Genomic DNA, 24,455 nt, shown 5'->3' with positions numbered 1-24,455 from the left:
GAAGAGCAGGCAGCCACCGGCAGGACTGGCCGGGCGAAGAGGGGAACCACAGACGCCCTGGGGACCGGCTGGGCTCCCCCCTACCCCGGCTCTGCGCCTGCCCCTGCGCCATGTGACTGACCCGCTCCGTGCAGCCCAGGGCAGAACGTCGGACTCGGTCCCCAGGGCATTGACTCGCCCGCCCGGGCTGACCAGCCCCCGTGGCCAGGCAGGGGGTGACCTGTGATCGCTGGGGCTGCCCCCTTCCGCCCGGCTCCGATGCGCTGAGAGCCGCCCGCCCGCAGCCCTGCTTCCATGGGGCGGGGAGCACAGGCGGCGGCCGCTGATGCTGTGAGGGCGGCGCCCTGCTTGGTGGGGGCACCATGAAGTCCCTGCTCCTCAGCCGCTTCCTGCTGCTGCTGCCCTGGGGGCTCATCGTCATCCTCCTGCTGGACACAGACAGCAGCCGGGGGCCGCTCGTGACCCCCGCCCGGCCCCCGCAGCAGGCGGCTCCCAGGCGGCCGGCGCTGCCCCCCATCTATGCCATCACCCCCACCTACAGCCGCCCGGTGCAGAAAGCCGAGCTCACCCGCCTGGCCAACACCTTCCGCCAGGTGGCGCGGCTGCACTGGGTCCTGGTGGAGGACGCGGCCCGGCGCAGCGAGCTGGTGAGTCGCTTCGTGGCACGGGCCGGCCTGCCCTGCACCCACCTGCACGTCCCCACCCCGCGCAGGTACAAGCGGCCCGGCCTGCCCCGCGCCACCGAGCAGCGCAACGCCGGCCTGGCCTGGCTCCGGCAGCGACACCAGCACCTGCCGCCGCCGCAGCCCGGGGTGCTCTTCTTCGCCGACGACGACAACACCTACAGCCTGGAGCTCTTCGAGGAGGTAGCGCTGGGGAAGGGGGGCGGGTGTCGGGTCAGGGAACCCACTGACCTGCCATAGCCACGTACCCTGCGTGCACCTCCACGCACTCCAGAGCCTGGCACACCCTGCCCACCTGCATGCACCTGCACCCAGTCCAGAGCCTGGCTCCACCCAGTCCAGAGCCAAGCCCTGGTACTCCGACCCCACCATGGACCTCCATCTAGTCCAGAGCTGTGCATCACCGGCCCCTTGCATGCACCTCCACCTAATCTAGAGTCAGCCCCCCCCCCCCCCCTGCATCTCTAGCCAATCCAGAGCCCTGCATCCTGCCTGCACCTCCTCCAGGTGACAGCCAGGCCCAGAGACTCCGCAGCACCACAGACCTTGCATATTCTTCTAACAGCCAATTAACACCCTGACCCTGCATGCACTCCCCCCCCCACACACAGACACAGTTTTATGCACTGTGCGTGCACTTTCACCAGATCGAGACTTTCAATACACCCAGACTCATACAGTCTACCCAGTTTTAGGCAGTGTGCATGGCCCCTCACCCCAAACTCATGCATAGACCTTTCCAAAATCAGTACTCCAGTATTCTGCACACGTCTTCCCCCAGACCCAACACGTGACATATTCCCTTCTCCCAAATTCATGCACTCCGCAAGCATTCAGAGTACCATTACCTTAATCTTAATTCTGCCTTTCAGCAACAGTTGCCTTCTTTTTCCTTCCCACATCCAGAAGCAGTCACTTGCTATTTTCTTTTTCTTGCTGAGATATGCAGAGTTGGGGATTATATAATGTCTTCACTGTGGCTCTGTTAAAACTGGGATAAAAGAGACACCACTGTCTTTGATTTCTTCAGTTCTGGTTGTATCTCTTTCTTTTGCCCTGGAGGGCAAACTCACATCATGAATCATGGTCCTTTATAATTTAACTTGCCATGAATTACTTTGCTTGGAGTTGCCCACTCTTTTTTGAAGCCTGTCATTGTTAAAAGCAGAAAATCTTTTACATAATGGCTAAACATCTTTTCAGGAGTCTCATTTGTAAGGGGATGTGTTTTGTCTTTATTCCAGCCACTCCGTGAAGTGCTTGCTCCCTTTCAGTAGGAGTTGGCAAGTGCACAGGGATGAGGTTATCCAGCTTTCTGATTTCCCACTGGCAGGAAGGAGGATGTTTAATAAGTGGACATAAAACAACAGAAGAAAGATCATGTATCTTTGACAGATAAAAGAATAACCTTGGCAGAAAAATGGGGGAGGGAAAGAGAAAAAGTAGATTGGCAGGCAATGTGCAGGAGTTTTAAAGAGATTGAAATCAGCATACTTCAGTGCTTAAAGGTATGAACCTATCAATGTATGATAGCATCCTGTATTTAGCTAGTAGCTCACATCCATGGGTGATTTACAATCAGTAGATGCAAACACAAAATATACAAAGATGCCCAGCAGATAAAGCGTGTAGAGGGAGTTGTTTTAGAAATGTTGATCAACACAATTGACTAGTGTTTAGATTTAAAATATATTTGCTTCCCTCTTCAATATGTTGACAGGTGCAAGTTCCTCATTTAGCAGAGCTACTCTAGTTCCTGTTCCAGCATGAGATGCAGCACTGAAGCTCCTAATTTGAGGACCTTACACTGGAAATGTCATATTCTGTTTTTCTGGGTTATTTTCCTAAACCTCACTAGACCCCCATGGCTGTACTTAGCTCATCAATGCAAAGGAATTCTATGCCTTCATCTTGTTTTAATGCTGTCAACTGGGTTCTCTTGGCATTCATTGCTAGTGTGGTTCATTCCACTGAAGGCTATAACCCAGTCCAGAAAATATGCCCCTCTTCCAGCAGTAGCACAGGGGCAAATGTTGTCTGGACACAAATCTTTTCTATAAAGTACACAGGGAAGAGGAAACACTAAATGAAGAAGTGACAGGGCACACCAGTTAAGTAACTGTTAAGAGGAGATGGTCCTGAGTCAGCTTGAATGTTTTTTATTTCCTAGTCCTTTGTTTCTAATTTCTGAGGATGATGAAATTAAAAAGGTACAAATTAGCTCCCCAAAGTGCTGGCTGTGAATGCAGGGATGCAAAGGATGAATGAATCCGTAGGGTTAACCTTGAAGATTACAGGCACAACAGGCAATCCATGTTCAATTATTTCTCTTTGCTAACAGGAATGCCAGCCTCTTCACACATGCAGCTAAGCAATTCTAAGCCTCCTTTCAACACGGTTCAGTGCTAAGAAATAAATGTTTGCTTTGAGCAGTCCCATGTTCACAGGGAAACACATTTGTGAGTGAAGCTCTTGCTGTGAGATGCAGTAGCAGAAACAAACAAAACAGATCTACTTCAGGGAGAGGGAGAGATTTCAGTCTTCAAATATCTACTGAACAACCCCATTTCTGTTTTCCCTGCAGCACGGATGGGCTGGAGGGGGGGAGGCGAGGTGCTGCTGGAACACAGATAATTCCCCCCCCCCCATATTGATCTGATGCTCTGTTCAAGCAACTAAAATCCTTTTGCAAATGAGCTTTTGCAAATGCCACAAGCAGAGTGTGCCTTTCTGGTGAGAAGGTAGACCTCATAGCCTTGTTTTCAATCAGGGCATTGGTCAGATTTCTATTTCTCATTGGAAAACCTTCACTATTTTCATGAGTTCTGACTTGACAATTTTAAAATAAATCTCCATCTCTCCTTTGGGAATTGATTGATTAAGAGTAAATTGTGATCCTCCTTTCCAAGCCAGCCTCAGAACACATCACAGGTGGCAGAAATCCTGTAGTAATTCTCTTCATGAAAGTGGCTTAATGAGATGTGAGAGGGAATTTGTTAATGCTTAATGCTGTTTCCCAGCCTTCCAGTTGCAATTCTTCTGAATGGTGGTTGCTGAATCCCTAATCCCAAAGGAAACCTGATTTAAGACCCCTATTGTAGATGAGGAAGGGATTGGTATAGACATGGGACTGGAAGCCAGAAACTCCTGTATTCTAATCCTGCCTTGCGCACGGACTGTCTGTGTGATTTTTTTTTTTTTGAACAAGGCACAATTACAGTTAGAAAGTGACTATGTAAAATTGCTATCTTATTAAATAGATCTGTGTGTCTGTTCTGAGTCATAGCTCCTGATTTTAGTGATAAAAGTAGGGCTGTTTTGGTAATATTTTTCAGTCCTGTTAGCACCAGAAAGTTCAAACTCCTAAGGGCTTCCAAAACCCCATAGGAATGTTGCATCAGTGCACTTTACACTGGTAAAGGTTTGCATTGGCTTAGCTCCATTGCTGCAAATTTCTCTAATATGCTTAAAAGAGAATCTGAGCCTCTTTAATGAAGCACCCCCCTGCAGCAGCTTTATTACAAGTGAAGGTGTACAAGCCAGAAGGAATGCACTTTGTGAAATGCCAGGTTGTTTTTGTCAAGGTGTCAGTTTGAAAAATCTAGTTTCCATTTATGGTATTTTATAATGTGCTCATGATCACCATATTAGAAACGCATCAGGTTTATTTGATACGGAGAGATGTTAAATATTAGAGTTAGTCAGAAAACAGCAACGGTTTTCCTTTACAATTAAAAATAAAATGCAGGTTGTTGTTTTTTTAATTATTAAACCTGGAAACAAATATTGACCAGCTGTAGTAAACTTGGAACCCCACCAGGCTCTTTGTACTGTGGCCTACACACTTGCCTGCCTCCCCTGGGTGGTGTGGAGCTTAATTTGTTAATAGCCAAAAATGTGCTCTCCTATTTCAATTAAATGAAGTTGCTCCAAGTATGTTTTGTCCTTAGCTACCCCTAGGGTTACCATTCGTCCGGATTTCCCCGGACATGTCCTCCTTTTTCTGCTAAAAATAGCGTCCGGGGGGAATTTGTAAAGCACTCACAATGTCCGGGATTTCCCCCTCCCCCAGCAGAGCAGAGCGAGCGGCTGGGAGGGCTGCAGGAAAGTCCCGGGCTGGACTCCGGAGCAGCTTCCTCCTCCCACCCTCCCCTCCCTGCATTCTGAGCCTGCAGCTCCTCCTCCTGCAGCCCGGTCCGGCAGCACTGTGCAGGGCCAGGGACCGGGTTTTGTTGTGCAGGGCCAGGGACCGGGTTTTGTTGTGCTGGGGAGCTCAGCCACGTGTCCGGCTGGCACAGAGCCCAACACCCTGTTCTGAGCAGCAGGGTAAGGGGGCCAGGGAGGTTCTGGAGGGGGCAGTCAAGAAACGGGGGGGGGGGGGTTTGGGGGGAGTGGAGAAAGTTTTGGGTAGTCAGGGTACAGGTAGGGGGTAGGGTCCTGGGGGGCAGTTGGGGGGGGTCTTAGGAGGGGGCAGTTAGGGGACAAGGAACAGGGAGTCTTAGGTAGGGGGTGGGGTTCTGGACGGCAGTTAGGAGCAGGGGTCCCAGGAGGGGGCAGTCAGGGGACAAGGAGCGGGGGGGTAGGGGGCTGGGAGTTCTGGGGGGGAGCTGTCAGGGGGCAGGGGTGGGGAGAGGGATTGGAGCAGTCAGGGGACTGGGAGCAGAGGGGTTTAGATGGGTTGGGAGTTCTGGGGGGGGCTGTCAGGGGGTGGGGAGTGGTTGGATGGGGCGTGGGAGTCCCAGGGGTCTGTCTGGGGGTGGGGGTGTGGATAAGGGTTGGGGCAGTCAGGGGACAAGAGGCAAGGAGGCTTAGATAGGGAGTGGAGTCCTGGGGGGCAGTTAGGGGCAGGGGTCCCAGGAGGGGGCAGTCAGGGGACAAGGAACGGGGGGAGGGTTGGGGGTTCTGGGGGGGCGGGAAGTGGGAGGGGCAGGGGCGGGGCTAGGGCGGGGCTCCTCCCGTCCTCTTTTTTGCTTGTTGAAATATGGTAACCCTAGCTACCCCTGCAGCTCAACTATGTTCCCCATTGGTTCCTCTGCATCCTTTGTCAGGAATGAGTATTTTTAACCACTTAGAAGAGGCTTCTGTGAGAGGAGCAGTTAACCTGGTGTTTGGAGTGCTAAGTGACATTATGGCAATAACTGAGAAATGGTTCTCTGGAATAAATGGAAGTCTGGCCTTTAGTTGCTCACAACTCTTTTCACTTTAGGATGTGACCTAGAAATTTAGGTCTACACTTTTTCTTTAGTCCAGACAGTTGTGTCAGTATTTTATCTATTTATTTTCATAGCCTAGAGACCTAGAAGTTGATTGATTCTCTACCTCAGATGTGGACCACTCATCTACAGATCCATCTCCATCAAAACCAATTCCCCCCTCCCCCACCCCTCCCAATTCTGGAAATGTGTTTAAGAATTTGATCAGGCAAGATACCCAGCAAGAAATTAATTTTCATAACAAAGCCAGTGGAATGACTAAAGCCCAACTAACATTTATTTCATGAATTTTATTGAGATTTCAACATGGATCAATGTGACCTCTCTCTCTCTTTCTTTTCTTGTAGGCTGTTTTAAGTGATGCAGTTACACTTTCTGTTGCATTTAGCTCACAAGATGCCTGGATACAAGTAATTATAATAAAGTGACTAATACTTTGATTTCCAGTGGTACACTTTTAGATTTCTAGACAAAAATCTTAGCTAAGACTGAGACTATCTGATCCTGTAATTCTGCCTCCATAGACTGTTAGATTAATAAATCAAAAACAACAGTTTTGAGGTTCCAACTCCAACCTCTACCTTAACTTTTCATATCCCTCCCTGCCTATCTTGTATATACCACTAAACCAGAGATGGACTTACTCTGCCTTTTTTGTATTTTAAATCATGGTCTATATACTATTACTTTAAAAACCAATGTATGTTAAATTTACACATGCAGATTGTGTGTCCACCATCAATTTAGCTAATCTCCTTCTTACACAGACATACCTGTCAATGAAGACTTCAATAGGAGGTTGACCTGCTGAAAGGATACAAGAAAGGTTTTGATGTAGGTAGACTCAAATATGCCAACTCAAGATATGCAGTGTAGTTGTAGCCATGTCAGTCCCAGGATATGAGAGAGACAAGGATGGGTGAGGTAATAACTTTTTATTGGACCGTCTCTCTCACCAACAGAAGTTCATACAATAAAAGATATTACCTCACTCACAGTGTTCCCTCTAATTTTTCCCATCCACTTGAGGAATTAATTTTGTTATGTGCACCAATATGAAGGTGATGTGTCACACATCACCTTCATATTGGTGCACATAACAAAATTAATGTGGTGGAGGGTGGGGCCGAGGAGTTCAGAGTGTGGGAGTGGGCTCAGGGCTGGGGCAGAGGGTTGGGATGTGTGGGGGAATGAGGGCTCCGGCTGTGAGCATGGGCTCTGGGGTGGGGCCAGAGATGAGGGGTTTGGGATGTAGGAGGGTGCTCTGGGACTAGGGCTGGGAGAGAGAACTCACCCCAGCTCTTTGTCCCCGTAGCAGCGCTTGGGTTGGGGGGCGGAGGTGCCTCTCCTCACTGCAGCAGCTTTGGGGCTGCAGGATGGGTGCCCCTCCCCCGGCCGCAGCAGGTCCGGGCCAGGGCTGAGTTGGGGCCGGGCGAGGGGTGCCCCTGCCGTGGCAGGTCCTGGCCAGGGCTGGGTTTGAGCCACCCCTTCACCGGCTGCGGCAGGTCTGGGGCTGAGTTGGGGCTGGGGGAGGGGTGCTACTTCATAGATGTTCCAGGACTGGAGCACCCACAGAGAAAAATTAGTGAGTGCTGCTCAGCAGCACCCACTGGCAGCCAAGCTTCCCCCACCCCCCAGTGCCTCTCCCCTGCCAGCAGCCCCACTGACCAACTCCTCCTCCCTCCCAGCGCCTCCCGCAAACAGCTGTTTTGCTGTGTGTAGGAAGCTCCAGGAGGGTGCTTGGGGGAGGAGGTGGGGAAGGGGTGGAGCAGGGGCAGTAAAGGCAGGGCGGGGACTTGGGTGGAGGGATGGGTGGAGCACCCCTGGCTAGAGGGGAAGTCAGCGCCTATGGGCGCCCCTCCCCTGGCTGCAGCAGGTCCCAGCTGGGCAGGTTCCCTGAACGCCTGCGCAGTGCTAAATAGGCAGCTGCATGGCCGTGCAGCTTACAGGGAACTTAGCTCACCCACCTTGTCAACGCAAGATATTGTGAAATAACTGATTTTAATAACTGCCTTTCTCCATACTGGGATATGTCTTCCACCTTTATTTGTCTTTTGTGGTTATTCTAACCATTCATTTGTTCCCAGACTAAACAACTTTGTTAATTTGCAGTAAAGGATGAAAGAATGTATCACTTCATCCAAAAACTGCTAAGTTGGTAGTGTTTTCAAAATACTCTCAAGCTTTCTCTAGGAAGTTCTAAGTTAACATTTTAGTTTATAAACTACAAAGCAATACACTACATCAATCATTTGACAGTTAACAACTGCTTAGCTAGTTACCTGAACTGCCCTGATGGTCTTGAGAACTGCCAGACTCAGACATTGGATCCATCCTTTCACACAGGTTTATTAAGTAAGGTACTAAATATTTTATGGTCGCTAATAGGAATGACCTGTTTGATGTCTGGGTTTCTGGTAGTCCTCAGGATGGCACTATGAAGTAGAGTTAAGGTTGGTTGCGTGACCCAAGCTTTGTATTTTACCAAAAAAGGTGGGGGAGGGTTGTGTGTGTGTGTAATATATATATAAAAATAAACTGGCATCTTATCTGGAATTTCCAATCAATGCAGTTTGCTGACTAGGAACCTCCTTGGATTTTAAAAGTATAATAGGATTCTTTGTATGACTTGCATTGTCTGTGGGCACTTTGGTAGCCATGCAGGAAATCTGATCAATTTTGTAAGGCATGTACAAAATGATCTCATTCCTTTCCAGAAAGCCTTCTACACCCATATGTGGCTTCCTCTTCCCTATTTCTGGTCCAGGACTTGTTATGTCCCATGTAGCTTTTGCTCTTTTATTCTTCTGGGCAGGACTTACCTGCACCAAAGTGGTTCCCTTGCAGAACCTTGTCCCATCAGGAGCATCTGTGCCTGGACCATGTGTGCTTTGCAAAGCCCCTGTCATGCCATGTACATTTTGCAAAGAACCTGCTAGGTTACCTATACTTTACCAAGTGTCTGTCAAAATAATGCATGTATCAAATTGATGTATGTATTTTGTACATTTAAAAAGAGACAAATGTTCAGTGCACCTGAATATATAAATATATGCAGTACATGTATCTAAAAAGATGCTTGTGTCATATATATGGTGCATGTTATTTTTAAATGGATAAGAACGGCCATACTGGGTCAGACCAAAGGTCCATCAAGACCAGTATCGTGTCCTCTGACAGTGGCCAATGCCAGGTGCCCCAAATGGAATGAACAGACAGGTTATCATCAAGTGATCCATACCCTGTCACCCAATCCCAGCTTCTGGCAAACAGGCTAGGGACACCATTCCTGCCCATCCTGCCTAATAGCCATTGATGGATCTATCGTCCATGAATCTATCTAGCTCCCCTTTGAACCACGTTATAGTATTGGCCTTCACAACACCCTCTGGCAAGGAGTTCCAGAGGTTGACAGTGCGTTGCATGAAAAAATACTTCCTTGTGTTTGTTTTAAACCTGCTACCTATTAATTTCATTTGGTGGCCCCTTATTCTTGTATTATAAGAAGGAGTAAATAACACTTCCTTATTTACTTTCTCTATACCACTCATGATTTTATAGACCTCTATCATATCCCTCCTTAGTCGCCTCTTTTCCAAGCTGAAGAGTCCCAGTCTTATTAATCTCTCCTCATATGGAAGCCGTTCTATATCCCTAATAATTTTTGTTGCCCTTTTCTGAACCTTTTCCAATTATAATATATCTTTTTTTAAATGGGGCGACCACATCTACATGCAGTATTCAAGGTGAGGGCATACAATGGATTTATATAAAGGCAATATGATATTTTCTGTCTTAATATCTATCCCTTTCTTGATGATTCCCAACATTCTGTGTGCTTTTTTGACTGCTGCTGCACGTTGAGTGTATGTTTTCAGAGAACTATCCACAATGACTCCAAGATCTTTCTTGAGTGGTAACTATAGCTAATTTAAACCACGTTTCTGTAGGTTATCATTATTTATATCTATACGGGTGATAACATCTTTAAACTGATCCATAATTCATGCATGCATCACCAGCCTCAAACATACTACTAGCATCTCTGCTTTTTAGGGACGAAGGCCCTAATCCAATGCCCATGGAAATCAGTGGGAGCCTTTCCATTGACTTAAATGGATGCTGGATTTAGGCCATATTTGGGCAGTTACCTTGAAGTTTTGAAGATGTGATTAGTCAAAAAATGTTAGGAAAATCTTCTGAAAGAGAATTAAGAGTATATTTCCAAGCCTCCGTATCTCTGAAACTGCTTATATGATTTGCTCCCAGTTTACCAAAAAGTTTTACCCTGAATTTTCAGATTAGGCAGGTTTTATGTCTGGTGTAGTGGAAGCTAGTTCAACTGTAGCTCTGGAAGGACTAGTGCACCTTCCACTATATGTTTAATGTAATCTGTTATTAACCAGCATAGGACAGTTGTTAGTGACTTCAGTAGTGGTGAAAAATGGATTCCTATGTAATTGGGTATGGATAAAATGACAGCCAAATGGATTTTTAAAAAAAAAGTCATTAGTAGACCATGAGTATTTTTTAAATGTGACTGGTATTATGAAATCTTTGAATCTACAGAACTGGTTGGAAAAAGCAGATTTTTGCTCAGCTTCCTAGTTTTGGGAAACAGTATTCAGCAGCCTAGACAGAATGAAATATTAGCCATTTGTCATTGATTTTTTTCTTCATATTAAAAAAACCTTACTTTAAGAAACAAGCTAAATATGAACCAGTAGTGCATTAAATATTTTTCTAATGTGTAGATGAATTTGATACACTTGAGGGTATATGAATGCACACTGATATTAGAGTTAGGCAAGTGGTGCCTTTTCTAAATAGTTCAGAATAAACACAAGTTGCTAGAAAAAAAGCTGGAGTAACTTTAAAAGGAGAGAAACTAGATACTTGTACCAGATCTTTTTTTTTTTTCCTGTTATGTAAGGATTAGGGACCCTGTCTCGCAACATGCTGGGCATCCTCAGCTCCAGCTCTTTGGGACCAAATCTTGTCATTTTACATGTCTATAGTGAAATCCAGACCATTGCTACTAATAATAATTGAGGATGGCCAGCAGCTCTTAAGAGGCACTTGTTGTTCTTCAGGATCAGGACCTATCAGAACAACAAAATGAGGGAAGAGAAAGAGGATCTATTAAGTAAGAGTGAGATAATAAACTCCAATAGTAGATATTTGCAGGGGTAGAAAGTCTATGAAATTCAAAGATTGAGGGCCTTCCTCCACATTTTGCTATATTCATTATCAAAATATAAGCTGCTGTTTCAGAAGGTTTCTAGTCCTAATTGTAAAGCTAGTTCTGAGTTCTGGTGCATGACTGCCTTAGTGAATTTAGAGCAAGACTCCAAATTACAAATATAATACATATATATATTACGTTATCATCATACCATGCACTTAATATAAGGCCTTGTTTACACAAGAAAATGATACTGATGTGTTCATCAGTTTAGAACCTAAAGTTAAATTATGCAGCTACTCCTTTTGGTTCAAGAGTGTCTTATATGATGTTAGCTTGAGTCAGTAAGGTTTGACTTTGGCTAAATCAATATAATGCATTTTTAAACTGAAATAAGTCTGTCCACATGAGGGCTGTGCTCTGCTTTAACTAAATCAGTTTTTAAAGTGTTTCTAAAACTTAGAGCATGGATTTGTCAAGAACAAATTGTGTCAGCCAATCTGATAGCTTTCTTTGACAGGGTAACAAGCCCTGGGAATGGGGAGGCAGGGGGGAATGGTAGATATGCTATATCTTGTCTTTAGTAAATCTTCTGGTACTGTCTCCCATGACCTTCTAATAAACAAACTAGGGAAATACAACCTAGATGGAGCTACGATAAGGTGGGTACATAACTGGTTGGAAAACGGTTCCCAGAGAGTAGTGGTTCACAGTCAAGCTGAAAGGGCATATCAAGTGATCAGTTCTGGATATGGTTCTGTTCAATATTTTCATCAGTGAATTAGATAATGGCATAGAGAGTATGCTTATAAAGTTTGCGGACAATACCAAGCTGGGGCAGGCTGCAAGTGCTTTGGAGGATATGATTAAAATTCAAAATGATCTGGAGAAATGGTCTGAAGTAAATAAGATGAAATTCAATAAGGACAAATGCAAAATACTCCACTTAGCAAGGAACAATCAGTTGCACACATACAAAATGGGAGATGACTGGCTAGGAAAGAGTACTGTGGAAGGAATGTGGTGGTCATAGTGGACCACAAGCTAAATATGAACCAACAGTGTAACACTTGCAGAAAAAGAACATCATTCTGGGCTGTATTAGCAGGTGTTGTATGCAAGACATGAGAAGTAATTATTCTGCTCTACTCCACACTGATTAGGCCTCAACCGGAGTATTATGTCCAGTCTGGGCCCCACATTTCAGGAAAGATGTGCACAAATAGGAGCAAGTCCAGAGAAGAGCAATAAAAATGATTAAAGGTCTAGAAAACATGACCTATGAGGAAAGATTGAAAAAATTGGGTTTGTTTAGTCTGGAAAAGAGAAGACTGAGTTCTCATAACAGTTTTCAAGTACGTAAAAGGTTGTTACAAGGAGGAGGGAGAAAAATTGTTCTTCTTAACCTCTCAGGATAGGACAAGAAGCAATGGGTTTAATTTGCAGCAAGGAAGGTTTAGGTTGGACATTAGGAAAAACTTCCTAGCTGTTAGGGTGATTAAGCACTGGAATAAATTGCCTAGAGAGGTTGTGAAATCTCCATCATTGGAGATTTTTAAGAGCAGATTAGACAAACACCTGTCAGGACTGATCTAGATCAGGGATCGGCAACCTTTGTCATGCGGCCTGCCAAGATAAGCCCCATGGTAGTTCGGGCCGGTTTGTTTACCTGCCATGTCCGCAGGTTCAGGTGATTGCGGCTATTGACCGCTCCAGGCCAATGGGGGCTGCGGGAAGTGGTGCGGGCCGAGGGATGTGCTGGCCCCCACTTCCTGCAGCCCCCATTGGCCTGGAGTGGCAAGCCTCAGCCAGTGGAAGCCGCGTTCGGCCGAACCTGCGGATGCAGCAAGTAAACAAACCGGCCCAGCCCGCATGGGGCTTACCCTGCTGGGCCACAGGCCAAAGGTTGCCGATCCCTGATCTAGATAATACTTAGTCCTGCCATGAGTGCAGGACTAGATGACTTCTCAAGTTTCCTTCCAGTCCTACGATTCTATGATTGTATCCCTGGTATATTAGCCCCATTTTACAGTTGAGGAAACAGAGACACAATTATCATGGGCTGAATTCTGTTTCCAGTCACAAATGTGCAATCCCCTTGACTTGTAGGGGTTGCATAGCATGACTCAGGCCACAATTTGGCCTTAAATGATTTGCCTGTAGTCACATAAGAATTGTGTGTCAGAGCTGATGGTCAGGAGACCTGCATTCTAAGATCTATGCTTCTACTGTACACCATCTTTCCTCTTTTATAGAGATACAATGGTAAATGTTGAAGAGCTGGAGTTCTAAATCCAACTTCTAGCAAAATAAATTGGAGTTGTTTGTATAAGTCTGCTGGCGTCCCACTGGTATTGTGTGGCAAGTCCAGGCAATAATCTATAGGTGGGCACTAGCATTGCATCAGAATGTAAATTACATGGGAACTGAAACAATAGAAAACTGAGAAGCGGAAAAAATGCTACACAAAGCTGAATTTTCTGGAGAGTTTGAGTCCTAAATGGGGAGGCAGTGATGGGTGGCTGTGAAAACATTCAGCAAATTGTTACAGTCTGGAAGCTTTTTCGTGGTAGAAAAGGTGACTAGATTCCATCCTCTTCATCTTTTACTTCCAGTTCATAGAATCATAGATGATCAGGGTTGGAAGGGACCTCAGGAGGTCATCTAGTCTAACCCCCTGCTCAAAGCAGGACTAATCCCCATACAGATTTTTGCCTGAGATCCCTAAATGGCCCCCTCAAGGATTGAACTCGCAACCCTGGGTTTAACAGGCCAATGCTCAAACCACTGAGCTCTCCCTCCCCACCACAGTTCCCTGAGGTTTTTCCCTTTTCTAATTGATTTGACTCCTTCCCTATCATTCCTGCACTTGCCGTGACTTAATCTTCTTGAGTGACTAATGAAGTGCTATTTTTGGCAAGATCATGTGTGAGAGAACGAATCATTATTGTTCTCTCTCTGCTTTTGTTTTTTTGCATTCTCTCAGCTCTTGGCTTTTAGTGCTTCCTTCCCCCATTATCTGTTCTCTGATTCCCCATTTCTCTCTAATCAGTTGTCCTCATCTTCCTCCATCACTGATGCTCTGTCCTCCCAGTTTTACTTTTCCCTTGTTCTTTAAATAGTTTACTCCTCCCCCAGGATGTTCTTTCTTCTCCTGGCTTTACCCATCCACTTCCTCATTCTCATTCCCATTCCCCTTACTCTGTCCCTTTTGAAAAAGATTGTCACATTACGGTTGCCAACCCTCCAGGATTGTCCTGGAGTCCCCAGGAATTAAAGATTACTCTTTAATTATAGATAATGTCATGTGATGAAACCTCCAGGAATTCATCCAACCAAAGTTGGGAACCCTATGTCACATATATACTGTGGCTTCAAGTTTTGATTATTCAGATAACAGATGCGCTGCTGTCCATTAAAAATATAGTTAGAGGCCTTGGCTACACTTGCGAGTTACAGCGCAATAAAGCCTCCCCCAGTGCTGTACCTCACTCCCTGTCCACACTGGCAAGGCACGTACAGCGCTGTGTCTCCCTGGCTACTGCGCTGCAGGTACTCCACCTCCCCGAGAGGAATAAGAGATGCAGTGTAGTGGCTACAACTCCCCGGTGTCAGTGTGAACGATGAGTTAACTTGCTGCGCTGTGATAATCCCCTTATCAAGTGCCCACTCTTTTCATTGTTGTGATCGACTCCAGGAATGTGGAAGTGCCGTTTCAAAGCTCCATACCAGAGAGAAAAAGCAAACATTTTGCTGTTTGCGTTGAGTGAGTGAATGAGAAGCGGGAAGGATAGGCGGGTCGGAACTTGGAAGGCAGCGTGCTGACACACTCTCAGCACCCCTGAAGAACATAAATCCACACGGTGTAGAGGTCAAAGCATAGGGGTTTATTACACACAGCGCTGGCGGAGTGTCACCTGGCTTATTAGGCTCGGAGACACTGTTGATCAATTGATTACAATAGAATATATAGATTTTCCATGGGCGGGGGAAGGTGGCGGGGTAGGCAGTTCCACACCCCGGGATAGGTTTTGCAGTAAGACAAGATAGCACAATAGCCAATGGTTAAAAGGTTACACAATGTTTCTGCCCATGGTCTCAAGTTAGCAAGTTAACATTTAATGAATACTTTGATAAAATGTTATTAGTATAAAATATATATGTTGAATTTTGATTTGGGGTCCATAGGAACGGAGCAACTCCTTTGATTGTCCAACAGGTACATGTCTAGGGGATAAAGCAAAGAAACAGTAAAAGCATATGGAAATAGAGATCGTCTCCTTTATGTCTTAAGGCAGGGCATTGGTCCCTTGGAAGGGAGGTGGAAGGATGCCATATCATTATAGTGACATGCCAATTTTTCATAAACTCAAGGTTGGATCTGTGGGAAGACTGTTTTCCCTTCAGGAGAAACACAATAGGAACAGGGATTCTTTGTTCAATTTGAAACATTGGATGAAACATAATTATTCAGTTATTGCCTCAACATCTGGCATTTCTACTGACCAAGCATATCTTAGGCAATGTTATCTTGTTTATTTTGCTTTTCTCTTAGCTAATCACTATTTGCATGGCTTCTGGTCTCCAGGCCAAACTTTGGGTCTGAGAAAGAGCTGGCAAATCCATATACCAGGCTATTATACAACATGCACATGGATTTTAACCCTTCAACCCCAAAACCCACTCTCTCTCCCCCCACACTCCGTCACACTCCATCCCACCCCCCCTTTTGAAAAGCACATTGCAGCCACATGAATGCTGGGATAGCTGCCCATAATGCACCTCTCCCAATGCAGCTGCAAATGCTGCAAATGTGGCCACGCCAGTGTGCTGTCAGCTGTCAGTGTGGACAGACTGCAGCGCTTTCCCTACTCAGCTGTATGAAGGTGGGTTTAACTCACAGCGCTGTACAGCTGCAAGTGTAGCCATACCCAGAGAAGCAGTGCAGGACTCTTGTGGTGCAGTGTATGGGATTACATTGGTATCTGATAGTCTAATATCTTTAAATTACTCTCTCTGTATCCTAACACTTGTTAGGGTCAAGCAGAATAGAAAACAAAATGAAATATCTGATACAAATTGACCTATTAATCCATATGATTTTTCCTACCCTGGTACATGAACAATGTTCACAACACATCAGCACATTAATATGTAGTAATACTGTTATTAGAGGCTTATAAGACATTTTGCCACTTTTACCTTCAAATATATCCTGAGGCTGTAAAATACTCTACAGTTAGCATTAACACAGCCTTAGATACATTCTTTCACTTTGCACTAAGGGATTTTTATGTCCTTGGCAGACACTTAGATTTGTAGAGCGACCGAGTATACAGGAAAGAGAACAAAGAAGTGAGAATACAACATAAGGGTGAAATGAAGCGGTCTGGAAATATCTGGTTTCTTTTTCGTCTTTAGGTATTTGGTTAAGCTGTACACACTTAACACCTTCACAGTGTTAATGAGTGCCTGAGTGCATAAGAGGTGAAGCTTAATGGGCCACCCAGTTCTGCTCCTCTGAGGTCAAGGTACTTCTCGTTTACACTTGGATAAAGGCTTGTCTACATGGGAAAGCTATACCAACATAGGATAAGATGTGAATTTAAATGATCTCCATGTGTCAACACTATTATTCTGGTATAAGAGGGTCTTTCTTTTTATTTAGCTTATGTCACTTTGGAAAGGGTTTAAACTAACTGGGGAAAGTCACTCTTAAAAGAATAAGGCTAGGTCTACACTACCCACCTGAATTGGCGGGTAGAAATCGACCTCTCGGGGATCAATTTATCGCGTCCCATCGGGACACGACAATCGATCCCCGAATCGACGCTCTTACTCCACCAGCGGAGGTGGGAGTAAGCGCCGTCGACAGGAAGCCGCAGAGGTCGATTTTGCCGCCGTCCTCACAGCGGGGTAAGTCGGCTGCGATACGTCGAATTCAGCTATGCTATTCACGTAGCTGAATTTGCGTATCTTAAATCGACTCCCCCCTGTAGTGTAGATGTAGCCTCAGAGTATCTGCACTGGGGTTTATACTGGTATAGTTATTTTGGTTTAACTATACCAGTTAACTATACTGGTAAAACTTTCCTGTGTAGACATGGTCTAAGAGAGGGCAGGTTGTATGCACATTTTGTGACATTAGATCCAATATGTATACATGTTACAATGTATATATTTTTACAAAGAGCTCAAGAAATGGGTGTAATGTTGAAACCACAGCTACCAAAACACTTCATGTTTTGCAGTCCTGAAGTAGTCCAAGTGACTTTTATGCACTAAATATTTAAAAGAAGACAATAATTAATGTTGTTAACTTTCTATTTCACCACACAGAGCAGTAAAAGACAAGGGAAAAATGACAGTAAATAAAAAGGCCTTAAAAAGGAAAAATAGTTAAAAGAAAACCAATTAGCCATGTTGGCACTCAGATGCTAGACAAATATAAAAGTGTCTTACAAAGGATTAAAAAAAAAGGTTTTGTGTCCATTCTGAAAAGGTTTTTTTTAAGATGTAGAAAGAAGACCTGAAAGATAAGGCTTTCTTATTTTTATTCTACTAGTATTTTCACCTTTGGAAATATAAGCAATGTCAGTCTGGTTTTGCTGAAGGAGGAGCTCTTGGGAGCCTAGAGAAGGGGTATTATGAGCTCTCTGGAGTGTGGGGTACTGAATCTTTAACAACAGCTTTCTTTCTCTAGAATGTCCTGTGGATATTGGAGTTAAAAAGCTGTTAGTAAAAATAAACAAAAGCAAATTTTAAAAGTCTGGAAAAAAGGTAATTGTAAGGAGAAGGGATTTTAAGACCTTGTCTACACTTTAAACATGGACTGGTTTAACTAAATCAATATAAAAATCAATCTTGCTAAACCAGTGCAAACCCCTAATGTAGATTCACTTAAATGGGGTTATCCTTGCTTAAATTGGGATTGACTTAAGCTCACTTATGGTGTAGGATTGTACCAGTTTAACAAGACTGATTTTTAACTTGATTTCATTAGACTGGTGAACCTTTCTAGGATAGACAATGTCTTGGGTAATCTCTGGTGATGCCATAATGTCCATAGTTTTCCAATAACAATAGAATCTTCCAGGATAGACAAGACCTACATTTCTAGGGTGAAATCTGGCTTCACTGGACTTAAGGGCAGAACTCCTACCTCTGATGTCAAATATGATTGGAATAAGAGTGTTAAAATTAATGGTTATAACCTATGTAGGAAGGATAGAGTGGTACTTTAAAAGGGCAAATTATATAAAGCTGAAGACAACTCTGAGCCAGAGCAACTGGGAGGAAGAATTTAATCAGAAAAATGTGAATGATAATTGGGAATTGTTTAAGAACACTTACTAGATGCCTCAAAAGTCACAATCAAGGAAGAAGGCCTCATTGTTTAGAGGGGAAGTGAGGTCAGCTATAAAAATATACAAGAAAGGGAAAATTGATAGTATTGAATATAAATCAGAAGTGAGGAATTGTAGAAAATTGATAAGGGAAGCAAATGTACACAAGGCGAAATCTATGGCCAGCAGAGTTAGACAATAAGAATGAGGTATTTTTTAATATATTGTGGGGTGGGGGAAGGGGGAAGATTCCTAACAATGTTATTGGTCTATTACTAGATGGAAATGGTAGAATTATAGATGATAATGCAGAAGAGGCAAAAGTGTTCAATAAATATTTCTGTTTTGTATTTTGGCAAAAATCATATGATATAACTACATCATCTGTTAACACTCTTTCCATTTCACTAGTATCTTATGAGGATGTTAAACTGCAGCTATTAAAGTTAGATATTTTTAAGTCAGCAAGTTTGGATAACCTGCATCCAAGAGTTTTAAAAGCGCTGGCCGAGCAGCTCACTGGACTATTAATATTGATTTCTTTAATAATAAAGAATTAAAGGACGGAAATATAATTAATGTCAATCAACCTGGGTTTATGGGAAATAGATCCTGTGAAACTAACATGATTTTTTTTAAATGAGATTATAAGTTTGGTTGATAAAGGTCATAGTGTTGACATAATATACATAGACTTCTATAAGGTATATGACTTGGTACCGCATGACATTTTGATTAAAAAAAAAAAGAGAAAGATATCAAATTAAAACGTCAGCCATTAAATAGGTTAAAAGCTAGTTAACTAGCTAATTACAAAATGTAATTGTAAATGGGGAATCATTGAATGGATGTGTTTCTAGTAGGATCCCGCAGGGATTAGTTCTTGTCCCTACACTTTAACATTTTTATTAATGACCAGGACGAAAACAAATTATTCACTGATAAAATTTGCACATGACACAAAAATTGGGGGAGTGGTAAATGATGAAAAGGACAGGTCACTGATATAGTGCCATCTGAATTGCTTGGTAAGATGGGCACAAGCAACAGTATGTATTTTAATATGGCTAAATTTAAATATATACATCCAGGAACAAAGAATATAGGCCATATTTACAGGATGGGGGACTCAATCCTGGGAAGCAGTGACTCTGAAAAAGTTTTGGGGGTCCTGGTGGATAGTCATCTTAACATGAGTTCCCAGTGTGACGCTGTGGCCAAAAGGGCTAATGTGATGCTTGGAAGCATAAACAGGGGAATCTCAAGTATGAGCAGAGAGGTTATTTTACCTTTGTACTTGACACTAGTGTGACCACTGCTGGAATACAGTTCTGGTGTCCACAGTTCGAGAATGTTGATAAATTGGAGGGGATTCAGAGAAGAGCTACTAGAATGATTATGAAAGGATTACAAACATACCTTTTAGTGATAGACTGAGCTCCTTGAATCTTTAACTTAACCTCCTCTTTGTTAAGGAGGGGTCTTGATTACAGTCTATAAGTACCTATAGTGGGCAGATATTTAATAATGGGCTTTTCAGCCTAGCAGAGAAAGGTCTAACACAATCCAATGGCTGGAAATTGAAGCTAGACAAATTCAGACTGGAAATAAGGTGTACATTTTTTAACTGCGGGAGTAATTAACCATTCAAACAACTTACTGAGGTTTGTGGTAGATTCTCCATCCCTGACCATTTTTAAATAAAGATTGGATGTTCGTTTCAAAGATATGCTCTAGGAATTATTTTGGGGAAATTCTATGGCCTGTGTTTTATGGGAGGTCAGACTAGATGATCATAATGGGCCCTTCTGGCCTTGGAAATGATGCATCTATGAAAGGAAAACATGATCCCCACTATTTATTTTTTTTTCAAAAAGTAAAACTGGCTATTTTTTAGGCACCATGGGGGGAGCATAAGCCCAATTTTGTTGTCCTCTGCAGGCCACTTTTTAACACACCTAAACCATACTTACTGTGCAATCCTCATAAGACGGGCTTGTGTGTGTGTGTGCGCTTCCAGTCAGAATCAAGATTTATTTCCCTTCCAGAGTCTGTTACTGGCTTCTAGATATAATATATTCTGATCTAGACCTCAAAGTTGCATGTATGTCTTTACAGACTGTAAAATAAACATTCCATACTACCCTGATTGGGCTTCTGCAGTCATGATGCACGTGCATGAAGGATTTATAGAAAGAAACATGTTTAAACAACAAAACATCCTTCCAGAGGAAAAATCTGCCGCATACATCTGTGCTTTTCTTTAATGAGGAAAAGATTATATAGGTGTTTTTTGTGCCTCATATCTTAAGCAACACTGGTATTAACAACCTTATTTCTCTCAGGATATTCCCAGTGGACTTGAAGTGACTAGAGAGCTGAAGAACTAGCTGGCAGTGAGAGAACTTTGGGGCACATCTAGCCTCTGAATACCAACTCTCTAGGGTTGAAATCTGAAAACACTGAAATCTGTAAACACCTTGTGGTGACTGGAAATGTCTAGGCTTTGTTTCCCCGGTTTACAAAAAAAAAAAAAAAAAAAAAAAAGCACAGCCTGCTGAGAAAACTTAAGTGAAATCACCCTGTGCCTCCTCCTCCTTGCAGATGCGTACAACCCGCAAAGTATCTGTGTGGCCTGTGGGGCTAGTGGGAGGTCGACGGTATGAGCGCCCTGTAGTGGAAAATGGCAAAGTTGTTGGCTGGTATACTGGCTGGAGAGCAGACCGTCCATTTGCCATTGATATGGCAGGTAAGTACTGATAAAGCTGTTCTATAGAATATATGAACACAATGTCCTGTTTGTACTCATGAACAGGCCAAAAGCATGTGTTTACTTGTAAAGTGGTCTCCCTTAAAATGAGGACAACTTTGAAAATTTCCATTGTTTCCTGTGGAGTTCTTGATTCTGTAGATAGGAATATTGCTGAAAATGGTTACATCTTTTAAAACAGCAGAACTTTTGAAGTGCAATCATTGTACACAGCCCTTCTGGTTTTAAATATCCTACAAGTCTTGGCATGCACATTTTCTCCAATTAAATAGTTATTTGATAACCCAATATACTGTAATTTGCTTTAATTTTATGTGATAATTTTGATTTATGTTTGATTGAATTGTCTGCAAATCATTTAATTTTTGCAGGAAGTCTGTGTCTTTCATTGTATGATCAACACACACTATGCAGGGTAAATGCAGACACTTCGTAAACCTCATGTTGCAAAATGCTACTTTATCATGAAATGATTCATTTTCTGTTGGTTATGTGAAATGATGACAGTGATAGTTGTAGATGGATATGGTTTGAAACACCGGGCTTAAGGGAAAAATCACTGACAACTATAGCCTGCTAGATAGAGGCAGAAAAGCTTTAAAATTGATCTCATCAATCTTCTACTGTGAAGTTAGCACACCACATAGCTGTGTCTAGCTGTCAGCCCATGCTTGGCCAATCTTTTATGTATAAATCTCAACTGCCCACAGAATCTCTTGGGTGCAGAATTCTGACTTTTGATATAGCAGTCTTCCGCCATGGTATAACTTTTTTGTACTTTTAAAACCCCCTCTGTATTAGTTTTCTGTGTGAGGGACAGTGAGGGGAAGAAAGGAATGCAAAATGACCACATATTTTTCTCTTGAAACTTTGTGTGAAGGCACGTACTACTCCTCTAAGGCAGGGGTTCTCAAACTTCATTGCACCGTGACCCCCTTCTGACAACAAAAATTACTGCACGACCCCAGGAGGGGGACTGAAGCCTGAGCCTGCCCAAGTCCTGCAGCCCCAGGTGGGAGGGCCAAAGCCTATAACCTGAGCCCCCCCACCCAGAGCTGAAGACCTGGGGCTTTGGCTTTAGCCCTAGGTGGTGGGGCTCGGGCTTCGACCCCCAGGCCCCAGCAAGTGTAATGCCAACCCTGGGGACCCCATTAAAAAGTGTTTGTGACCCTCTTTGGGGTCCCGACCCACAGTTTGAGAACCGCTGCTCTAAGGTATAGCCAGGTGCTCACAACAAAAACAGGTTGGTGGGGTGGGAATCAAGGACTGGCCCTTCCCTAGGTCTCTTGGATTTCACAGACCTTTCCAAGAGGTATCCTATTTCAGGCCTACAGTCCAAAATGATTTATAAAGAATATGAATGTTTAACCTCTAAAAACAGTAATAGAAAAGTAATGGTGGTTAAAATAATTCCTAACACTTTTTGTTTGGAGACATTACCAAATATTGATCACTTATTATTCAAAAATGTTACATTGTAAGTCCAAAGTGTAGGAACATTTCAAGTAAGATAAAGAGAGCAATTGGCTTTAAATGTCTACATTAATATTTTTGTCCTAAATTAATTTTTGTCCACTAAATTAGTATTATTTAGTGAGATAGTAGCTGCACTACTCTTTGTGAATACATAGTTCAGTCCCTAAGCCACTGCAAACTTGTCAGACTGATGTGCGGTGTGGTTGGGGGAAGCACATCTAAAAGAGCAATCCCTGTCTGTAGAGTTTTAGAGACACACTGGTGTTATGCTGTGCAGGTGGTTGCTTATGGGCATTCAAAGGATGATAGAAAGGTGTATAATTCATTAGCTACAGGCAGAGGTAGTTAGACAACATAAGCCCAGGGAATCTCACCCTTAGATGAAGAGGCATATGAAAAGTTGATGAGTTACCTTGGTTTATGTGTCGAGATCATTACTTTGTATGTCAGGGGATACACTGGCGTAAATATGGGGAAGAAGCAACACCAACAGAGAAGTATCTGCTCATATTTTTAAAAAGCAGCTAATGGAAGAAGGGAGCATGGAAACGAAGTTGCAAATGTTGAGAGGAATGTGAAATGTTAGAAAGCAAGCCTCTTAGAGATTGGTGAGAGAAAATTCTTCTCACCTGCACCAAGTGTTTTTTTTTAATTTTCATTATTATTTTTATATTATTAAGGATCAAGTTTTTTCATCAAAGTAGCAACTAGACTCAGTGCCTGAGCTGGTAAACGGTCATGTCATGTTTGCAAAAGTGATGCTACTTCATCATTAGCCGGAGACACAGGGTGGAAAGAGATGGAAAGAGTAAGTAAATGCAGAATCAAGCAGACATTTGAAAATGAATGGTGTCCATCTGCAGGCATTTTGACCAGTACTAACTGTCAGGTCTTCTTGGAGTGCTTGCTCATGTCCATTCCATGCTAGGTGTGTGCATTGTATGCACAGTTGCAGGAGATTTTCCCCTCATTGGTATCCATAGGACTGACTGTAGCACCCTCTGGAGCCACGTGCATATGCGCTGGTATAAGGGGCGCCACCAGCCCCACACCCTCTCAGTTCCTTCTTACTGCCTGTGATGGTTGCACGGAATGATCCTTCTTGCTCTTGCAAGGCCTCTTTCCCAGTGATTTGGACTTTCTATTGTATATTTATTGTAGTCTGTGTTAGTGTATATAGTAGTGTTAATAGTTGTTCCTGCTGTCAAGGGACTTTCACCCCAAGGGCTGGGTATGCCTTGGTCCCTGGACTTCAAGTCGTGTACCTTCTGTGGCAAGCCGATGCCAGTGAGTGACCCACACTCTAGCTGTCTAAAGTGCCTCAGGGAAACTCAGGTTAAAGAGAAGTGCTAGATCTGCAGAGGCCTTGCACACAAAAGGACAGAGACATTTGTTGGAAGGCTTTACTCATGGAGGCAGCCCTCAGATCAGTCTCGGAGCTGAGCCACTCTGAATTGGTGCCAAACATTTAGGCTTCCATGCGAAGTGCTCCACTGGCACCCTTCTCTATCCTTGATGCTGAAGAAGCAGCATAAGAAACAGTGCACCGAGAGAGGGCACGTTGCAGCGCCGAAGAGGGACAAGCGGGAAGTGACCAGTGCAGTGAGACCTGCGCCAGGCCACTTGTCCTCACAGAGCCACTGGTGACTCCAGTGACTACACCTAGAGCGCCAAGTCTGGTACGGGCGCCAGATCCATCCCCCCTTTTATTTCTGGACTGCCTGTCACTCTTCAGCCCAGCCTGGTCAGATACAACATTGGGAGCAGCAGTGGGGCCATGCA

At 43.8% G+C, this 24,455-nt stretch overlaps 1 protein-coding gene across 3 annotated transcripts in view; it reads left to right on the top strand.

Moving 5' to 3' along the window:
• Positions 1 to 217: 217 nt before the first annotated feature.
• The window catches only part of B3GAT2 (beta-1,3-glucuronyltransferase 2), a 46,287-nt gene continuing 22,049 nt past the window's right edge, over positions 218 to 24,455 (top strand). For all 3 annotated transcript variants that reach the window (XR_010599484.1, XR_010599485.1, XM_005280080.4), the window contains exons 1-2: positions 218 to 866; positions 21,032 to 21,176. Coding sequence is in view for 1 of the 3 variants with exons in the window: in XM_005280080.4 (XP_005280137.1) it covers positions 363 to 866; positions 21,032 to 21,176 (649 nt within the window). In the remaining 2 variants the exon portion in view is untranslated. The remainder of the gene's footprint in view (positions 867 to 21,031; positions 21,177 to 24,455) is intronic.

The sequence above is a fragment of the Chrysemys picta genome, chromosome 3 (genome assembly GCF_011386835.1).
Source record: "Chrysemys picta bellii isolate R12L10 chromosome 3, ASM1138683v2, whole genome shotgun sequence".
Taxonomy (NCBI): Eukaryota; Metazoa; Chordata; order Testudines; family Emydidae; genus Chrysemys; species Chrysemys picta.
Note: the sequence above shows the minus strand (reverse complement) of the source record. Positions and strands in the feature narration are given on the sequence as shown.